Raw genomic sequence first — 21075 nt, 5'->3', positions numbered from 1 at the left:
AATGGTTTAATGTCAGACAGAAGTTTGAGCCATATGATGTATGTAAAAGGGTCACACGTTAATACAGTTCTCACTGCAGACCCAACGAAAAAGGCTAAATGTTGGTGTGAAATCAAGATGTGTCAAACTGGATGACCAACAGTATGCAAATATTCTGTTTGGTACAAATATAGGTGACTGCTTTATGTAATGTACAAAATCTGCAGCTGAAAATTCAATTAGGAAACTAGCACAATGGTCTGACACTTAAATACTTGGATGAGCTTTCACTCGTTTGTTGTCACCTAAAACCCAGAGAGAACAATGTGGTCACTTTCTAGAGCTGTCTATGTCATCTAAATTGAAATGAGAGCGTTTCCTCTTTCAGAACCACAAACAGTTTTTTTTTTGTTTCTTTCACGTTAGCTGTACAGGAAACTTAAAAGGGAAGATTTAGACATTAAGAAGAATTTAACCACATAAATTCCCATTGAAGCTTTTTTTTCCCTCTGACATTTGAATGAAGGTAGGTAGCTTTAAGGCTATAATCACGTAGAAACCTGACAAACTACCAAAATAGTTGACTCTTGTGTGCACACAGCTGAATAAACAGTATATTTACCCTGTCTTTCTGCACTAACTACATTAACTTTTGATTAACACAAGATAATGGCAACATTTAAATTACCATGCCACACCTTTGGACTTGGCCCTGGTTTGCACCGTCTATGTTAGCTAATGAGTTGAACAGCTGTTCTTTATGTTGACATACTGTATAGACAGGTTTACCCATAAATTTGGAGGATCTATGTTCCTTTCAGTAGCAGATGGAGGCAGTGAAGTAATATTAACTTGTCAGATTTCCTATAAATGGTAGACTTAACAGACCTTGAATACGGCAATATGACATTATCACAGCTTTTGAGCTCCCCAGCTTGAGCATCATGTCCCAGAACAAATGAGCCCCATGAGAATACATTAAATAGACAAACAGGCAGGCATTTAGCACTAATTGGAAAATACTCTTGTGCTGAAACTTAACCATCATGGGATAAGGTTTGGGTTCAACTAAGGTTCAACTTGTTGGATTGTGAGAGGTGTATGTTTTAAAAAGGAGGTAAACCGTTTGCTTCCTAGAGAAGCACGTCCCTGATATTGTTGCTTGACCACTAACCATCGCTTTCGTATGTTGCTCTTGGTCACTTCTAAACTTGTATTCGCTGACTTAACCGTCCTTTATTTTTGAGGGTTTATACTGGAAATTTCATTCAACACAACTTTCCATGACTTGTATAATCGGTAACAGGTGTCAAATGTTTTGTATTCTTTTGCCTTACTTTCCTATTGATGGCACTGATTGGTCTGATAATGATTTACCAGCTGCAGACTGCGGCGCTTGATACAAGTGACTGTGGGAGTTTGAGAGTAACAAGCTTATGCTGATCTTTAAGTACTTCAAAACTTATTACAAACAGTAAGCACAAGTTCTGTGAAATAGCTCTGACCCATGACAGATGTTTTTGTAGAGAGGATGGCCTTAATTACTGAAGCTGTAACATTAGAGGCTCTGGTGAACAGCTCTCTGTCTGTTTCTTTTGTGTAGTCTGATAATTCCGGAGGTGGGCAGACCTCTTCTTTCAAGAGGACAATAAAACAAAACACATGGCACTGACATCACAGAGCCAAGATTAAGATACTTACAGTAGACCAGAAGATTGGAGAGCTGCAAGTACCATCTAAATAGCCCCTCCAAAGAGCTTGGGAACCTGATCTGTTTTTGTTGGGCTTTTAAGTATTACATCTCTGTTTGATCTCCTGCTTATTCAAATGCCCAAGACTAGATGAAGCGGAAACCAATAGCTCTCATTAAAGTCCAGCACAGAACGTCCTGATACCTCAAAATTAATTCACAATCAAGCTAACCTCCTTTAGGAGGAGACAAAGTTTGTGATTTTAAGTAGAAAAACAGATGTGCTGATTAATTTCCCCTAAATGAGGAATATGTAAGATATCTACTGAATGAAATCATAAAAAGACCATAATATATCATCAGAAATAAGGAAACATGCCATGTTGAACTGCTGGCTTCTCCTGACCTCCTTTTGAGTTTTACTGTCTTGATTTTTGTTTTGACTAGAGAAGGAAGGCAGCTTTAAGGCATCCCCACACAGCCGTTTTAGAGGCTCCTCGATTTGCCAGATATGAGACCAGTTATCAAGGCAAATCAACATTGTGGGCAAGGTATCTAATTCTACATGACCGTAGCATTTTCTAAAAGGCTTCTCGACTGGAAATGTGGTAACACTAGCATAAATATTAAAAAGATGCTTTCTAAAAAATGTAAGAAAGAATGGTTCTGAGACCGAGATGGCTAGACACTGAAGCTACAGTGTCCGAGACATGGTGACGTGTGCACACCTACAGTACTCTAGGAAGGAGGGGGTGGGAGGAGACAGCCAGTGTTTTGTATGCAGTACCCATTTCAAACGCTACTCGTCTGTTAGGTTTCCACCTGCCTCTAATGTATAAATTCAATAAAAGAAATTGCAGAACAGACTGTAGATTATACTTATGGTAAATTTTAGCTGAGATCTGATAATCAACGCAACACAAATTGCTAGCTCACTGATAACGTTTCTCTGTGAATACACTTGTATCTTTTGGAAGGTACATCCCACAAATTCTTCACTTTTCTGAATACATCTTTATAAGGCTTGAAGAAGACTTCATCTTGACTCGTAAATGTCAAAACGTATACATTCCACTCCTTAGCAAGCCTTCTCAGACAACAGACAGTTGGCTCCATCCTAATATAGCTTAACTCTGCTTCTGTAAATATTTCACCCAGATATGTTTAGAGGTTACTTTTAGATGGTATAAAGATTTAAATGATATATTCACAAAGTCACCAAACTTAACTAATTCATGGAAAGTTAGACAAACAATGTCAAAGTTACTTACTGAATTTCCCTCAGGATTAATAAAGTATCTATCTATTGATCCTTTAAAAAAACCTGATGTTATCATAAATAATAGTTTTTGTTTAGAGCTCACTAAGAAATTATAATTAGAAAAAAATCTTTTGGACACAACAACAAAGTTGATTTTAAATCCCTTTATTGAGCATTTTCTTCATTTAATCACCATCCTGTTTCTCATCACCATGGTGGTCATCATTGCAGATGACCCAAAGTAAACACTGAGCTTATTCAAATTGCTCGCTTATTTTACTTGATTCCACTGTTGCTCATGGTTTGAGCTTTGCACACTCCTTTCCCGGTGACTTCAAAGGCAGATCCCTTGTAGGTTGCGATGCACTGGTCGTCCGTGCGTAGGTCTGGCTGAACCTGCTCCCAAACCTTCTTTTTGGGGTTAAGTTCTTTGTCCGGTTCACCTGCAATCAAGAAAATCTGTTTACTGCATTAGCAACTCCTCTTGCTTTATGAATGTGATCAAGGACAGATTTTTGACTATTACGGTCATACCCTTTTTCTAAACTACAGAAAAGCTGTTTTAATATATTCATGCTATGACACATTAATAGATGGCTTTATATTTCCTTTTTGAATTCTTCATAGTCATTAAACAGGGATTACCTCATTTCATGAAGCCACAATAAACTAATTAAGTGACTTATCATTATACACATGATTTATTAGGCCAATTCTTATTATACGTCTCCCACTTGAATTGTGAATAGTTTAACTAACTATAGGCTTTTATTAGAGCATCAGCTTTTTAGGACTGCCATTTGTTCTTCGCCATAATTCAAAACATCTTCACGGAAGTTCTTTGAATCAAAATGTGCATCTCGCAAAGTCAATTAAAGGAGACTCTCATTTTATGATGCCGTTGTCTTTTGATGTTGCCTGGCATTATTGTAAAATCATAGCATGTATTGTCTGGCTTCTGTCCGGTGTCAACTTCTTTCCCTTTCAGGGTATGAGGAAACCAATGTGTTTCATTTCCCAAAGCTGCCATTTCTGCCGGTTTACAACCCAAAAGTGGCAACAGTCTTTTTTTGATCTGAAGCGTGAAGGAGGTTTTGATGAGCAACTTGCGCACATTCTTAAGTTCAAGCTGAAGTACTGGGCCCAATTAGTTGAGGAAATGTGGGCAATTACAACCATGTACTCACACCAGCCGTGCATTGGCTGTAATTGAATCTGTACTATAGCGCTTTGGGGAGAGAAAGGAGGGAAACATGGAAAGAGAACCACTTCTTTCACCTCTTATTTTCCATTATATGTAATTCAGAAACACAGCTCCAGTTTTACTGTATACCACAACACAAAAATCTAACATACAATCGCTTGTCTCTCCTGTCTCCTTGAAAACTAATTTCCGAAAAGATGGTTAGAGCAGGACTGTTTTTAATGTGGCATCCATAAAAAAGATTCTGGCGAAAAGAGATCCCTCATGAATCAAGCGGCTTTAGGAGTGGCTGGGACATGTGGACTGCAGAGTTGAAACTCTCGGCTGATTCAGCTGGATTATTAGACCACAGATCAACCTTCATCATGACCACCACTTCACTGTTTTCAGAGAAAACTCCCATTTCAATCATTGTTCCTAACGTATGCATGGATTAAAAAAAAATGAAAAAAGATGACTCCTCCACTCAGCACCAATATTCTTCACAGACTTCTATCATACATTTGTTCTTCAGAACCAGAGAGAGACTTGTTGGTGGCTGTTGTTGATTTTAACAACACTTTTAATACAGACTGTTCAAAATGTTTCACCAGGGGATCCTTAAATCATTATTATTCTTTTCTTTTCTTTTATGTTGTAATTAATAAGAAATATGGTTCACATGTTCTTTTATTCCAAACTCCTCCACATGAATTAAACTTAACCAGACAATGGGGCACATGTATTTCTCAGATCAGCAGTGACAGGCCATTGAGCTACCACCAAACAGAGCCCATGAGTGGACTGATGAGAGTTTTCTTCAGGGAAAGAAATGTTTAAACTTGAGAGATGTTTCACTTACAGAGTTCAACAGCACCCTTCATTCCCTTAAGCAGGCAGCGTTTGATGAAACCAGGTTTGGGATCTTTTTTTTTTCTCAGTAGGCTTAACTTTGTGACCGTATTTGTGAGTGTCTTAGTGGTGGGAAAGGATCACCATGTCTGGATGGTATGACTGTAACATTTAAGCTTCACCCTGATGATAAACCTGTGAACAGTCATTTGGTACCTGGGAAGCCTTGGAAAGATACTCTGTCCCCTGGTACCGATCCACTTGGAGGGTCCAGGATTTCCACTTTGTCTGGTGAGCTGGCACACATGACCATAGCCTGGGACACGACTCCTCTCATCTTGGCCGGCTTCAGGTTACACATAAGGACAGCCATTCGGTTTTGCATCTGCATTAGGGACAGAAAGAGTCAAAAACACAAAGAGAGAGAGAGAGAGAGAGAGAGAGAGAAACCGTTGGGACTTTAAACTTTTTATTTTCATTCACTTATACACGTTCTTCTTTTATCAATGAATTTGAAATGACTAAGTCCAAAGTTTTCAGGTTTGTTTGCCTCATTAAAAGAACAGAGGGAGCTTACAGAAAACTGAAGCCTGGAGACCTCTGTGGTTACCCAATATTTAAAAAAAAGAAGAAGACCATAGGCAGTTCTAGCTTAAAGCGGAGAAGAAGAGCAAACCAGCATTTCAGGAGATAATGTATACCAGACCTCACAAAATCATTATACTTACATTTTATACATGCCCTATCAACAAATTGCATCTATTGGTGGAAGTTTCATTACTCCTCTCATGAGCGCTTTTGGTGAGCCTGGGTTTGTATGTTAAGGTTCTGTGACTTTTTTTGTAAGTGTACAATGTAGACACTGGTCTTAATAGTTAATTTCTAATTTGCCTGTCTCAGACTTCTCCATGCTGTCCATTATTTATCCAAGCACAAAAGACTCTCAAGAGTACCGCCATAAAACCCATAATGCCTTTCCTTATATACTTCCCTCCTGCGTGCTTGACAGAAAGGCCTCAGTCCGACTGTGAACAAGAAAGTTCCTTGAAATGTGTCGATTTATTGCCTCTGTGGCTGAGTATTACTACAACAGACCATAAAACGCCTGAAGTCAGAGAGCATTGAAGGTTTCGTTAAAGCTGGTAAACGCTGCAACAGTGTGCACGTTATAGGAGGGAAACGTCTTGTATTTGGTCTGTGAAAAAGTTGACTTTTTAAAGTGCGTCTGTTAGGTTATAGTAGTGTGTAATAAGCTTGAGTTCATCACGCTTATGTTTGTGTTAAAGTTGAAATGACAAACACTGCCCGCCCCTTCAGTCTAAAGCAGAGGCGAGGCATTGTCAGGCACAAGCACTTCTACATCTGAGAATATGAATACACAAACCTTTACTACCATAAAATTATCTCACTTTTTACACTTGGATACAACTCCATGTACAGTATATTAGTTTTTTCCCTGGAGCAAAAAAACAAAACAAAACCATAAATCAATGTAGATGTGAAAACATCAAATAGGAACAATCAGGCTAATAAATCCTTTCTATGGTCTGTGAGCTGGTGTCATATTTCTGTATTTCTTTTGGTTCTTTTTTTTTTTCTTTCATATTTTACTGTCTAATGGGTTTTTTTTAAAAGTTATTTTACATTTTCTGCGTGAATGTTTCGATTCTCTCTTTGTCTCGATGCTTTTCATCGTCGTATGTGACGCACTCTGACATTGAATGACTTTCTTTATCATTTCTAACCTCACGAAACATGAGCCGGATCAGTAAACGTTGCAAAGCCTCTCTGTGATACGTCGTGGAAATTGTTGTGAAGCGGCCAATTCACAAAGAGAGATAAAGAGAAATAAGATACAGAGAAAACTGGAGCGCATTATAATAGCTTTGAATTCACATTTACATTTTCTACAGCAGTTTGAGAAATAAGAAAGAGCCCATTAAATAATTCACATTATTATTCTGGAGGAAACAGGGCTATATCTTTGTATTGTAGATATTTATGGAAGTGTCTTGTGTATTGTTTTAGCTCGATGTAAATATTACCTGGTCCAGAGGAATGTGCTTCACAAGCCCGCTGACGACTGTCCGGGGAGCCGCCTCTCCCACATCCACCTGCTCCACGTACAGGCTGTCTGCGTCCGGGTGCTTCTCTGCGGTGATGATACGTCCAACACGCAGGTCCAGACGAGACACGTCCACTTTGGCTTCGTCTTGGCTCGGAGCTGCCTGCTTCTTCTCGGCTTTTTCTCCTGCTGTAATGAAAAGGAAAAGGCACAATGGACAACGTATGATTCAAAACTCTTTGGTTGGTTGTTGTACGTTCGGTACATTTCAGCACATTCATGTCAGACAGTAGCCATTCATCATGTGTTAAGGGAGAGTTTGCATAAGAAAGGCATCTGTGACAGTTTTCATGCTATTAGACTGAATGTGAACATTTATTTAAAGAGCACTGAAGACATTTCAGCAAAATGGTATCTTTCCAAGGGAAATTAAATAAAACAAATCATACTTGAAACGACACAGGGCATCTGCCCGGAATCAGATTTAATTTCCTCTCATAAATAAAAACAAAGCCCACAAATGACAAGCCTCGGGGTTGCATGCAGGATAGGGGCATGCTTTGCAAGTGAACCATAAGTAAACAGTGTCATGGAAAGGATCATTCCTTTCACTCCTTCCCAGAAATGCTTGAAAACACCTCGACTAAATGACAATACCAATACCCACTTTTGGCTGGAGGTGCCACATGATCGAATGACATAGCAGAATAGCAGATGCTTCCACCCCAGAGACAAAGTACCTTTCACTCGGGTAGTTGGCTCGTCCTGATCAAATGATCACACAGTCTTAAATCATTCCTCTGAGCCCACACAATAATATGAAGAATATGAATTCCAACCCCTGGCCTTTGATATTCAACATGACTCCTCAGCGCTCTGCTGTGATGACAGCGCAGCCACGTAACGCAGCAGGACTACACATGGCTTTGTCCAAAAAAAAACAAGTGATGACTGTGTTGGCTGAGGTGAGAACACAGCTTCTTTATTGCCTTGAGTAACAAACAATAAGAAGAAGCATCGTTTCTTTACATCAAACTAACAACTGGAGGTTGAACATTTCAATCACACCGAGACGATTTTTCATTGTCTTTTCTTTTTTAAAAATCAGAAACCCTCCAAACACATGGAGAGCTAATCATTCCCAATCAAAGTCTGAACCTTTTTTCCCTGATCAGCCGACAAAGCCTTGCTGAAAAACGGGACTGCTTCATTCCCACATACTGTGGTCGAATGCACATCCACAAAATACAAATGACTCATTTGGAAAAAAAGAATACATTTCTGGTAATTGTAGGCAAAGAATTCTTGTCTCAAATTCAGATCGTACATTGATCAAACTAAAGAACAGGTCTAGACCAGACTCTTATGCTATATTTAGTTATACATCGTGAAACTCCAGAGCATAACAAAATAGAGATCCATCCAAAGGCTGATAATGTGGCCAGACATTCATGTGCACCTGATCGTACAAAATAATGTTTGAAGAAAGTCTGTAGACTTCAATAAAACAAAGTGAAATTATGCTGAATTATTCTGAATTCTTGACCTCTTACGTCAACTCTAAAGATCTCCAATAACTCATTTTACCCTTTCATTTGCAAGGTTCAGAACATTTAGTCTAAAAACCATCATGTTTTGTAGAGTCGGGAGACCAAATTCAGATGGCAAAATACGATAAAACTGAGCTCATATATTTTCAAGATGCTCAAATTCGATTGGCCAAATTCAGCTTTGAAGTGCTGGAAATTCAATAGCTTTTAAAATTGTAAATCAGACGACACACACAGACTTTGACCTGTCCAGTTTCTAAAGCGTCTTCACATCACATCTGTTATGAATGGGCGCTATGCAAATTAAGATCGTTAGATTGATAAACGGAGTACTGCACGTGGCCAAGTGATGATGAAAATAAGTGGTTTGAAGTAAGCATAGAAAAAAACCACACTCAACATGAGTAGTTACTTTGACATGTCGAACGTGGCAAAACTAATGCTTCTATGTGACGTATGAACAGTCTCAACTTCAAAAGACTCATAATAAAAACCTTTCAGGTGCCGTTACTTTTCCCCTCCAGCTGTTACCTTTTTTCTCAGCCTTCTTCTTTTTGTTGTCATTGTCTTTTGGAGGGGGGCTTTGGACGGCAGCAGCAGGAGACGCAGCGGCTGACGGTCCAGAGGGTTTGGGAGCAGCGGGCTTTGAGCACTCGGCACTGGCACCACTTGAAGGCATGGCCACCTCAAGCACTGAAGGAGAAACAGGGGAAAGAATGAAAAAAATGCATTGTAAAAGTAGCGGATCATAGTTCGCATCTGACTGACTCATCTTAAGTATCTGGTGCAACTGTTACTGATTCACAGATTATCCAGGGTTGTGTTAAAGTATAAAAACAGTAGTATGCTGCTTTTCAGATTTTCCTTTTTTCCCCGCTCAGTGCAGGTTGTATCACCACATACCATGAAAAGATACAGAGGGAGTTTTATTCACCCATCGGGGGGGGGGGACTGCTCTCCTGATGCAAACACTTTAGAAGGGAAAATGACACAGTGGCCAAGAAGATGGAAACAAGGAAGTGGGGCCATAAAACCAAGGAACAATGTCCTGCAATAGCTCTCCAGGAAAAAGTAACCCCTCATTTCAGGCGCCTGATGTTTGAGTTCCTACTAAATCCAGTGTCTGTGTCTGACAAACATCGGTCTGCAAGGCGCACCACCGTCACCATAATGCTTCTAATTACCTTAATTCTATGTTAGGACCTGAGATCGGGATCTTTTGGTTTACCTTGGAATTACGGGCAATAACCTCTCAACCTCTTGACCTGCCCCTGAAGTTTACCTTTTAAGGTTCTGACATATCACAAAGTGTAGGGTACCTAAACCGAGCTGCTAGGGTCACACAATGCAAACAAAAGCGATAGTAAATGATTTTTGCTTTACATTATTAACATCGGACTGTATGTGTGTAGGCCTCTACAGATCTACTGTTCGATTGCAGCTAGAATTTGTTTTTAGTTGCTTTTAACGTTTTAAATGATGACTTATTACTTTATTTTTTATATATATATTGTATTCTTACTTTTTTTTAAGAAAACTGACTTCACTTCCTGTTTTACTTCTTATTTCATTGGACTGCTGTTGCTGGTTTTATCTGTATCTTGTACTGTACATCGGCACCATTGCAAATGAGGGTTCTCCCTGAAATTGTTTTTTGAGGATTAAATAAATAAATAAATGATGATACAGGGGTTGCAGACGCTGGAGAGGCAAGCAGTTTTTGACCGTGCAGTATGACTTTAAATGATAGGTTAAAAGTGGATGAACCCTGAACTGTAAGTAAATAAACGTCTTTCATGGAAACTGGACAGTTCGTCATTTTTGCACACGTTGGAAGGGTCAGTACAATACCAATTACACAACGATACAGGGATTCATTGATGATTGATATATCATATTGAATCATGATATCTGATGTTTACTATAAGCTGCCCCTTGAAAAGTAAAGAGCTGGATTCAAGTATTCATTTGTTGTCAGTTTCAACAGAGTCTTTATTTCTTAAGGGGCTATTAGTTGTCTCTTTGTTTTTTCTCTCATGTCACGAACAAATCACAAATGCCAACAGAAGTTACTTTGAAAAGAGTCATATTTACCCATGTTTGGATTGAGCTATTTTGTGCCACCTTCAAACTATTCAAAGAAACCCTCCCCAAAATAAACATCCTAATTAGATACAATGTGTGGAAAAACATCGCCTCTCTTTTTTTTTTTTTTTTTTTTTGAACACATTCTTTTAACGTTCCAACAACAACATATTGAGTTATTTTGAATAAAGTTAAACAGCTTATTTCTTCCAGCCTCATACAACGTCAATCTGGAAAACATGAAGTGTGTGTTAATGATCTGAGCTGCTTGTCCCTGGATGTCAGCGAATGTAAGCCATACAATAGATGACAGACATGTTGACCCCATCGCACTGGTGGGGATTCTTGAAACACAATGGTTGCTTATAATAAAAACAAAACAAGATCTGGTTGTAGTGGGCTGAGGCGAAAAAAAGCAAAAAGATGTTATCAGTGATAGTACAAACCAAACAACGCTCTAATGAGCAACAACTGACATCAAATGCTTCTAAATCAGGCCCACATAACTGTTTCTAAAGAAACTAGATAGAAAAGGATAACAACATCAAGGCTTTGGTTAAGACAAACAAACATATATATAAAGACTTCAATGGAACCAAACTCAACATACCCCCCCTCCTCTTCTCTTTTTCCAGCAGCTGCTTTTTGAGCTCCTCGATGTCATTCTTTAACTTGGCATTCTCCACCATCAGTTTCTTCTCTTCTCTCACACTGGCTTGGACCGCTGCAGCAAAGCACATTCTTGTTACCTCTCAGGACTGGAGCAACATTTAACTACCACACAGGATATGTGTTTTTAAAAAACAGCTTCTGAACAAGTACAAATAGAGACACAGCTGACGTGTAGGTGACAGTTCAAATATGTTGATTGGCTCTTTGGCCTCATCAATGGATATAATACATCGTCCATTCATCAAGTTTGTGGGTTAAAAAAATAAAGTACTCATCTCTGATCAAGATAAAACCCTTCTGAAGTGAAGCCCATTTCTCACATTATTCAAAATAAGAATTTGAAACATGTTTTTTTTTTAGATAGTATACATTGAGGTGGGGCTTCTGTAATTACTTAATTAACTGTGTCAAAATCATTAAGGTCATTCCACCACATACTGTTTATTCAGGTTCTTAAAAGGGGAGGTTGTTTTTAAATTAACAGAAAGAGAAACTTCTGCTTATAAAGTGAATATTTAAATAAGACAAAACATCTGTACAGCCAGGGAAAGTTAAGATTGATTCACTCTGATGCGTCTTATTTCATCATATATATGTTTTGAGGTAGGGAGGTGGATAGAGTCAGAAATCAGGGAGAGGGAGGGGATTTGAACCCGTGCCCAGGACTATAGCCTCTGTACATAGGACGGCCCATGAGTCTGATTTAAAGACACCATGGTAAATCATTTATACACCGTCCCATACACCCTTATGAGTCTTAAACCTTGAGGTGAAGATGAGCAGCCTAGCGACTGCGACTCCTACTGTCAACGCAGACATTCTCTCAGGCAACACCTTCACACAGGGAAAAAAAAAAAACGGACTAGAATGTAGGACACGCAGCTGTATTAGAAAAGTGTCCTCTAAAGCGTACGATGGTTTGTAAGCCTGTGTAGAAGTGGTTCAGTGTTGTGTGGGCGTCTTACTGGCTTTCTCCTTCAGCAGCAGGACTTGTTGTTTCAGGTACTCGATGAGTTGGTCAGCTTCGGCGGCTCGCTGCTCCAGTCTCAACAAAGGATTGTGACCTGACATCTTGAGGAAAGAGCGAGCTAAAAACCTAAAACAAAACCAAACCAAAAAAAAAACAACAAAATGAGAAATGTCCACAGTACATTATTCAAACATTCGGACTATGCAATATTTAACCCAGATTATATCCTGACACCATGAAATACAGGGGGGAGGGGCAAACCTGACCAATATGGAATTTTGGGGCCAATAGCGATATATTGGGGAGACAAAAGAATATGATACGGATATATATATATATAGGGTGATATCTTTCTTTGATCTATAGAAACAGACAGACACATTTATCACGTTGATCCCTCAGATTCAGTGACCAAACACTTACGGAAAAGATACAACGAAGACAAGATGGAAAGTGACTGCGCATGTACGTGCACCACAGCTTGACTTGATCATGCTTGTTGTGTATCAATATAGCACACTCAGCTGCTGAAAGCCAGGAAGGGAACTGCTAGTGCAATTTAATGAGAGTCAAATGAATGATGTATGACTGGTGAATACGTCTAGTGAGACAGGCACATAGCTGTGATAAAATGAGCTGATGCTTCAGTCACTGGATACGCTAATATCAGCAGATATTATCGGCTGGGCTCTAACATGTACAGAAAATGAAGTTTCATTTGCGTCATAAGATGCCTTTTATTGTCTCAGTGCACATTGTCCAACTCAATTTGACAAGCATCTCTAAAACAAAACAATAGAATAACATTCACCACATCTCCACATGCATTCAGCCACACACTGTGTGAGCACATCTGCACACACACAGGGCTTTTAAATTTGCTGCTCCAACTACTTAGAGTACATTAGAAAATGAAGTGAAACTTAACAAACTTGTCTCGCTGGACGCTTTTAAGAGGAATTTAACGGACTTGGAGGCAGAGACATCTGGCTGTAGATGTTCTTCCTGATCGGTTTATGGATGATTCTAACACACATTTCCGGCTCAGATCTGTGAATTGTGTCTTTCAATTGCCCAAGGATTTATTTGTGATGATGTGTTATTGTATTTCTTTTTTTTTAAAGATTTATTTTTGGCCTTTTTGCCTTTATTTGATAGAACAGTGGATAGAGTCGGAAAGGGGGAGAGAGTGGGGAGAGACATGCGGGAAAGTGGCCACAGGCCGGACGCGAACCCGGGCCGCCCGCGCGAGGAGCAAAGCCTCACAACATGGTACGCGCGCTGTCGCTGCCGCTGAGCTATCGGCGCCCCCCATGTTATTGTATTTCTATGTTTGTCTGCTCGTTGTCCGTCGGAAATTCTGTGACTTGTGTTGCTGCTTGTTTTGTCCAGGACACTCTTGAAAAGGAGTTTCTCTTCCTGGTTAAATAAAAGGTTTAAAAAATGATAATAAAAACAAGTATTCAACAAAATAAATGCAGTCACTGAAGTGTCTTAAGTGTCAATAACCTTTAGATTTAACTGCAGACTCAAAGGTTCATGCTTTAGGCTTTAAAGACTTAAAAAGTCACCTAATTTCACGTTTAGTGAAGTGCTGCTGGTCACGCAGAAAGAGATGATATTCGGAAGTGTAATGCTCAACATGCACACGGAGAAATGTTTGGAGTGACAAGGTTTGCATTTCAGAACGATTTCGCCACAAACTCTCGCCTCCGAAATGAACCGCTGTGTAAAGTTAACTCAAATCTGAGCGTCTCAACAACAACCACAAGAAAACACACATCCCAGCTCGGCTCCACAAAAGGTTCTGTAGAGCTGACGTAACTCTATCACACAGAGCGCTCCTTGATTGTGTCACACATCTTAATATATCTTTGAACATCTTCTAAACACTGTGGATGCCGTATTACAGTAAGTATGAACAGCGGGGGAGCTGACATGTTTTTATGATATGAAGCCCCAGTGGGTCTAAACTATGTGCAAATGGGATTTTCATGACTGATATACTTTGGCTGGTTGCCTGAAGTGAGATCAAACTGATTCCTGTCCCGTTCCGAGATAATCAGAGGAATATGTGGGACTTTCTAGAAATGACCAAATAGATTTGAAAACATCATAATACCCTGACAAGGTTCAAGATCACTGTCGCAATATGTATTTTTGAATATATTCCAATCATGCAGATAGTTTATCCTTTAAACCATTATTAACATCAGCTTTATTCGCATGGACAACTTTTGACATGAAGTTTTAAAAGGGGGCCGTCCCAGCTTGATCACTGGACTTTAATAACTGGGTTTGGGCTATTTGTCTTCATCGCAAGCTGTGCAAACTACGTTTTCAAGGAAAAGAGGAAAAGAAGGATTTTCACAAGGCAAAGGCATGGAGAAGAAAACTTCTTACACATATAACTAGGGAGGCGCTGGAAAACAACAGCTGGCCCGAGATGAAAACAAAATGTTGGGGGACGAGGAAATTAGAAACACAAAAGAGCTGGAGTTGATAAAATCAATGATCAAAGCATTGTTTTTGGAGAAACAGAATTGATTTAAACAGGACCAGTGGTGGAGTAATAGCAAGAGCCACAAAAAGGCTGATCTCATTTGGATAAGCCCTCAAAAGAAGTCCTGGGGCCGGGGCAGCAGAGAGACACACAGAGGTAGTTTCAGCTTTGATTTTGAGATGACAATAACACAATGTGTGAACAAAGTGATGTTGTTTTTCACCAGCCTTTAGGATGTCTAATTCACCTGTCTTCACTGTGTGGAACACAACTTTGATCCATTTCTATTTTTACATCACAGAAAGTTAAGCATGTTAACTGTTCTAGAAAGGGGACTGAAGGGGCTAAAAAAAGACATCCACTCGGCCTAATCAAGAAACTAAAAATGGACACGGCCAGTTTGCTTACTTACACTCTTTAATAGTTGACGTATACGTTACATGTACATACATCACTTTAGGAGCAGGACTATCAAAGATCTAAACAACAGTGGTTGAAATCAAATCTGTAAATCTGATCAAGTAATCACCAGCCCTCTCTGGTGTGCTGTGAAATCGGATCCACCAGGAAAAAAACGTTTCCCTCTTTCCATGCTTCATTCTCGAAGTACAAATACAGGAGGAGTAACAATCCCTACCTGTCTCAGCCAATCAAACCATTAGAAATGAAAAGAGAGCAGTATGCCAGCACCACCTGAAGGCATTACTAGGATCTACATTTAAGTTATATATATATAAAAAAAAAAAAAAAAAAAAAAAAAAGATGTACAGGTCAATGTTTTTTTGTTTTGTTTTTTGTTACAGGAGATGTAAAGGCTCCTCTTTATTGTATTCACTGTTTAATTATTTATTTCGAGATGTTCCACAGTGACAAAACTTGTAAAACAAAAAACAACAGTAAAACTCATTATGTAATAACACAGAGGTAAAGTGGAATATAAATATTATATGTCAGCAAATATCTAGAAGCAAAATTATTTAGGATATCACTGAATTAGTTCAAATGTGACACATGGTTGAAACTAAAAGTTGTGGGTTTGAGACCTGACAATATCAACTAATGAAAAAACGTCTTCTATCAAAGGAAAAATATACGCCTTCTTCTGACCAGTTTAAACAATATCAAATAATGTCACTGTGATATTAAAGAGGTCATATTATACCCTTTATCATCTTTTTCAAACAGCCCCCCCCCCCCTCCGTGGTCTAAATGTGTGTGTCTCTTTAAATGCAATTTTCGATAATCATAACTCTAGACAATAAATACAAATACAACAAAGATTAGGTCATTTTCAAGTCACAGACCAATCATTAAAACAAGCAAACAATACATTTCCACGTCATGTGGAGATTGGCCTTCTTAACAAAGGGTACCAAACAGGTTTACAGGTTGGTAAAGCATCTTTAGAGTAAGATATTAGCTGGTTGAGCTCAAATGAAGCTGAGATCTTCAAATGGACTTAAAGCTCACGTCTTAACGAGCACTGATACGCCTGCTAGTTACACCGTTGGTTAACCGTTATTAACGGCTTTTCGTACGTTGATTAAGCAGTAACAAGCAACAAAAACACTTACATGAACTCTGAGCAGCAGCCACAGCACGTTTCTGGGAGAGCTGGGGACTTGACAGCTGGCTAGTTTGATCAACTAGATAGCAGACAGGCAGTTAGAAAGCAGTCCCATACAGATTGAGTGAGGCGCCTTAAACCTGATCTTTACATCACCCGGATAGAGCGCGAGCCAGGAGATAATAGGTTGGTTTCGCTATCCGTATGCTCTATAGATCAGATACTGTCGCAAGACACAAGCTGTCTACAGTTTCTGCCTGCGTGAAAATGTTTTCATGAAAAACACAGTTGTCTAAAAAGGATAAAATAAACTAAATGACCTGGTCGCTGATGTTTTGAACTTATTTTGGTTGATTTAAGATTCACAAGGTTTTTAGAAAATGTTTTTTGTGCACCACATTTGTCGCACACAAACGACGTCTGCGATCACGCTCACGCTCAGCTGTTCCCATCACATCGCAGAGGAAGGAAGGAAATTCATTTTTAAAAACTGTTATTTCGATTTAATTCTCTTGACATGGACGTGTAGCATCTCCATTAAGCGTGAGTAGATTAATATTAAGATGTAACACTTTTTGATTTACGTATATGGTGTCCTACTTGGGCCAAAACTCTGTTATTTTGACAATTTAGCTTCATAGAAACAGTGGGATCATCTACAGCATCACTTTGCACTAAACACATTGTGTTTTTATTTTGCTCCAAAGGTGAATGCAAAATGTATTATTTTAATATTATATACGCAAAACAAGAGTATTTATCATTTGCTTAATAACAATAATTTGCTTAAGCTAATGCTAAGAGAATCATTTTCAATGTTTTCTATGGTTAGGTTCGTTAATCCCATTGCTGGCACTTAAAACAACACATTTGGACTTATTTACCATTACCATGCAGATAATAGGGCAATTATAGATACCTGCCATTCATTGTTATATTCATATGAATGAATGAATCACATTTTGTTAAGTACTGTCCCCTTTATGCTGAGTTAAGAAAAGCTTTAGTAAATGAAATTAACAACACCCTGACATGTGTTAATGTTATGATGACATTTCAATGTCCATAAACTGGCCACTTATGTGTCTAAAACATGAAATATATGTCTGGACGTTTTTTTTGTTCGTATTGTTATTGTCCAGAGTCTATTTGGGGTTTCTGGTCTTACTGTATTAATACTGGTGTCTTGTTAGCCTGTCTTGGACTGATCTTATTGTTTATGAATGAGGCATAAATCAAAACTATTTCGCATCACCAGGTTGTGGGAAGATGAGGCCCCTCAAAGATGCCCAACTGGGGGCCTTCACCTTCTTTGCTTCAGCACTTCCGCATGATGTCTGTGGGAGTAATGGCCTTCCTCTTACCCCCAACTCCATCAAAATCCTGGGACGTTTCCAGATCCTCAAGACTATCACCCACCCGAGACTCTGCCAATATGTGGACATCTCAAGAGGGAAACATGGTATAAACTTGTGTCTGATATCAGATATTGATCATATTTTATGTCCTTTCTCTACATTTGACCATATTTAAAGGGATACTTCACCCATTTACATGAAGCTGTGTATCATTAGAAACATGGTAGTAGTGTTGAATGGTTGTGAATCCAACCCTCATTTTGCCCTGAGACGAGATATATGTGTTTTTCTTTGCTTGAAAGTTTTCATCATGTGATGCAAAAAGCGTCATATTGCATCAAAGCTTCATGCAGATGGGTGAAGTATCCCTTTAATAGAATTTCAGCAAGCAGTCAAGTTAGACTATCTTGATGTTTTTTCAACACTTCTCGACGTTTTTTATTTTGTAATTTGTTTGACTGACACTCTCCAGTAAGTTTCAGCAAGTGTGCCAGTTAATGCAATAATCCAATACCCCACAAATATTATCTGCTTTCACAAAAAGTCCTCTTGGCTAAAAGTGCCAGACATATTGTTAGTCACAGCAAGGATGAGCAGGCTCGTAAGTTTTCTTTGCTGCACCAGTATCTAAGTGTTCCTTGATTTTCACCAAAACTCATGTCTGAGGTATAAGACGAGCTGATGTGTCAACCAGCCTTGTTTCAAATACATTTTTAATGCACCGTTGTTGTGTAGATATTTATTTACTGAATTAAAAGAAATATGAAATATTTGCTTACTCCGTTGCATATCCTAATTGCTGTTTCTTTTCTCCTCCTTGCTCAACAGAACGGCTGATTGTTGTTGCAGAACACTATGAAAGTAGTTTAAATGATTTCCAGAAACAGGGGAGAACAGCGAGGTGAGATTTTTATTTGACATTTTCATGACTAATTAGAGGTAAGTACATACAAGATGACCCTGATGTAGATTATTTATTTTTCTTGTTTGTCCGACCCACTCCTGACTAAAAATTCACAAATCGTCCTCTTCTTGAATGTTTCAGCTTGGAGAAGGTACTGCATGTGGCCTATGAGGTCCTTGAAGGTCTGGAGTTTATGAACAAACATGGCATGGTGCACAGAGCGCTCAGTGCACACAATGTGCTCATGGACTGCAAGGTAAAAAACTCCCAAAAAACGTCTGTTTCATGTCTATATTTATACAGATGAATATTTGTCTTTCCAAGTCTTTCCAGTTTAAAGAAGCCGAAGTGATTGATTAAATGAGCTGTAGTCATTGAAGATGGATTCTTTCTTTGTAGGGAAATGTCAAGCTGGCAAAGTTTGGCCTCTATCACATGACTGATCATGGAGCCGATGTAGATTTTCCCATCGGGTATGTCTTTTCCTCCTCATTCATCACAGAGAGAGGTCCATTAGTGCCTCTCTGGAACTCTTCAACTGGTATGACTGAGCCCTGCGAGCTGTCTGCTCAGGGTCAAAGGGCCCGCTTGTATCTGTTTGCTGTTAGTCAAATCATAAAAACAGACAATTGACCATAACATTGATGCATAATGGTTCATGATTTCACGGAAACCAGGTTCTGGGGGCATCAAAATAGTTTCCTGGTTGAAGAACTGAGACAAATTGTTGGACTTTCATCCTTATCCAGAGGCCTTTGTGATCTACAGAGTATTTCTGTGTAATATCCTTTTGCAGATTGAAAAGAGGAATGATGGCACATGCCCATGACTTTCAGTAAAACATCTGTTTAAAACGTGTAATAAATGTATCTGTCAAACAAATATGCTGGTTGGTGTTCGGGATAACTTAATATACACGAACAAATGACAGAAACAAAGACCACGTCGTCACTTTAAATTGGCTCATTGTGTAGTTTTGATGTACCTTTTTCTTTAATTAGACATAATGTATAATATTATACAATATATAGATAAAATAACATAGTTCAAATAATATGAAAGATAAAAAATCTTAATACAAAAAAAACAATCAGACAATGTTTCCTCGCTGAAATCAATCAATAAATCAGATGCTGACAAGATAACTTGCTTATCTGCTCTGTGGTGGTGACCTCAGGTACCCATCATACCTTGCTCCCGAGGTGATCGCTCAGGGCTCCTTCCATCCCAGTGACTCTTCCCATGATGAGGCTCCTCGTCCTTCAGGACCAAAGACTGATGTCTGGTCGCTTGGTGTTTTACTCTTTGAATTGTGTGCAGTGTGTATCCTTTATTTACTTCTTTCTACAATGAATTAGACATTTATAAAATACTTATATAACATTTGGAGCATCGTCGCCTTTAGTCCTAATGTTATGACTACATTTCAGGGCAGACGACTGCTGCAGAATATTGATATAAGTGAGAGACTGAAATTCATTCTGACCTTGGGTAAGAGAAAAGGAGCTAATCACTTAAAGTAGTGAGCCATATGGTCTTATACCCCATTAGCCCTGTGTTGTGATATTGTTTTTGTTTCTCAGGTTGCATGGATGACATTGTCACTGTCCTTGCAGAGGAACATGGTTGCCTGGATACCATAAAGGTAGACTCAACATCATCTGTTTCCCTGGTCTTATTCAGTTAAATAAAATTTAAGGGTGGAGGAGGTTAATAGACATTGCTGATAATATTAGCGTAACAGTAAGGTGTTTGTAAAGTTTTGAAAGGACAGAGAAGTCTTGTTAAAAACAGTTTGATTCAACAATGATACCTGCTTATTCCTTCATGCTAAATTTAAGACGTCAGTTTTAAAAAACACACAGTCTTATGTGAGAGAAATCTTCACCTGATAATCAGAAATCCTTCTCTAAATAAATGATTGAATATATTTTACAACTTTACTTCCCACGATAAATAAAACGATTTTAAAGTCAGCACTAAAGTTGATATATTTTAAAGTGTTAATGGTAGATACCCAGTCCTGTGGAGATCTGATTTTGTAACAGCCTCTTAGTGCTCTTTTGGATCGAACACTGTTTTGGTAATTTCCCGATTCCTAGAAACTGAATTGATTACAGATTTGATCCTATCCCGTTAATTTCAATTGCTAGGTTTTGTGTTTGAAGGATTTAATCACAGATTTGGTCCCACTACGAGCTTTGATGAAGTGTTTCTTGAGCTTCTGGGATTTTATTTATGAAACGGTCCTTATGTGTGTGTGCTGTATCTAATCAAGGCCTTTTTTTTTTTTTTTTTTTACAGGAGCTGCCAGAGAATGTTCTGGAGTTGTTAAGGAAATGCTTAACCTTTCTTCCATCCAAAAGGTACACACAATGTCTGGGGGGGGGGGGATCATATCTTATTGGAGGACAGCCATTTAGTTTAAAAACACTT

General features: G+C 38.8%; 2 protein-coding genes across 4 annotated transcripts in view; one reads left to right on the top strand and one right to left on the bottom strand.

The window, feature by feature from the left end:
* Positions 1-3079: 3079 nt before the first annotated feature.
* Positions 3080-16545, bottom strand: aimp1a (aminoacyl tRNA synthetase complex interacting multifunctional protein 1a). 2 transcript variants are annotated; one of them, XM_079337438.1, is made up of 7 exons: positions 16385-16545; positions 12303-12433; positions 11276-11386; positions 9112-9273; positions 7011-7219; positions 5182-5350; positions 3080-3373 (listed from the first exon to the last, which is right to left on the bottom strand). In XM_079337438.1, coding segments are annotated over exons 1-7 (951 nt in total). In that variant the 5' UTR covers positions 16387-16545; the 3' UTR covers positions 3080-3206. The 2 variants fall into 2 exon arrangements, with proteins under 2 accessions (XP_079193564.1, XP_079193563.1); XM_079337437.1 differs by having other exon boundaries at positions 11276-11389; positions 16385-16543.
* A 115-nt stretch (positions 16546-16660) lies between these two features.
* tbck (TBC1 domain containing kinase) overlaps positions 16661-21075 on the top strand; it is a 44419-nt gene continuing 40004 nt past the window's right edge. For both annotated transcript variants that reach the window (XM_079337435.1, XM_079337436.1), the window contains exons 1-9: positions 16661-16920; positions 17636-17839; positions 18564-18636; positions 18781-18895; positions 19039-19112; positions 19817-19958; positions 20070-20130; positions 20223-20284; positions 20944-21005. In XM_079337435.1, coding sequence (XP_079193561.1) covers positions 16758-16920; positions 17636-17839; positions 18564-18636; positions 18781-18895; positions 19039-19112; positions 19817-19958; positions 20070-20130; positions 20223-20284; positions 20944-21005 — 956 coding nt within the window. In that variant the 5' untranslated portion in view covers positions 16661-16757. The remainder of the gene's footprint in view (positions 16921-17635; positions 17840-18563; positions 18637-18780; positions 18896-19038; positions 19113-19816; positions 19959-20069; positions 20131-20222; positions 20285-20943; positions 21006-21075) is intronic.

The sequence above is a fragment of the Symphodus melops genome (genome assembly GCF_947650265.1).
Source record: "Symphodus melops genome assembly, chromosome: 2".
Lineage (NCBI taxonomy): Eukaryota > Metazoa > Chordata > Actinopteri > Labriformes > Labridae > Symphodus > Symphodus melops.
This window is presented reverse-complemented; position numbering and strand designations above follow the sequence as displayed.

What these genes read in the sequence shown, in the direction of transcription:
- aimp1a (XM_079337437.1), bottom strand. An exon ending in GCTGCTGAAGGAGAAAGCCA is followed by an intron (nt 11,390 to 12,302) that starts GTAAGACGCCCA and finishes GCTTTGCTGCAG; the next exon opens with CGGTCCAAGCCAGTGTGAGA. An exon ending in ATCTTTCCAAGGCTTCCCAG is followed by an intron (nt 3,374 to 5,181) that starts GTACCAAATGAC and finishes TCTTGATTGCAG; the next exon opens with GTGAACCGGACAAAGAACTT.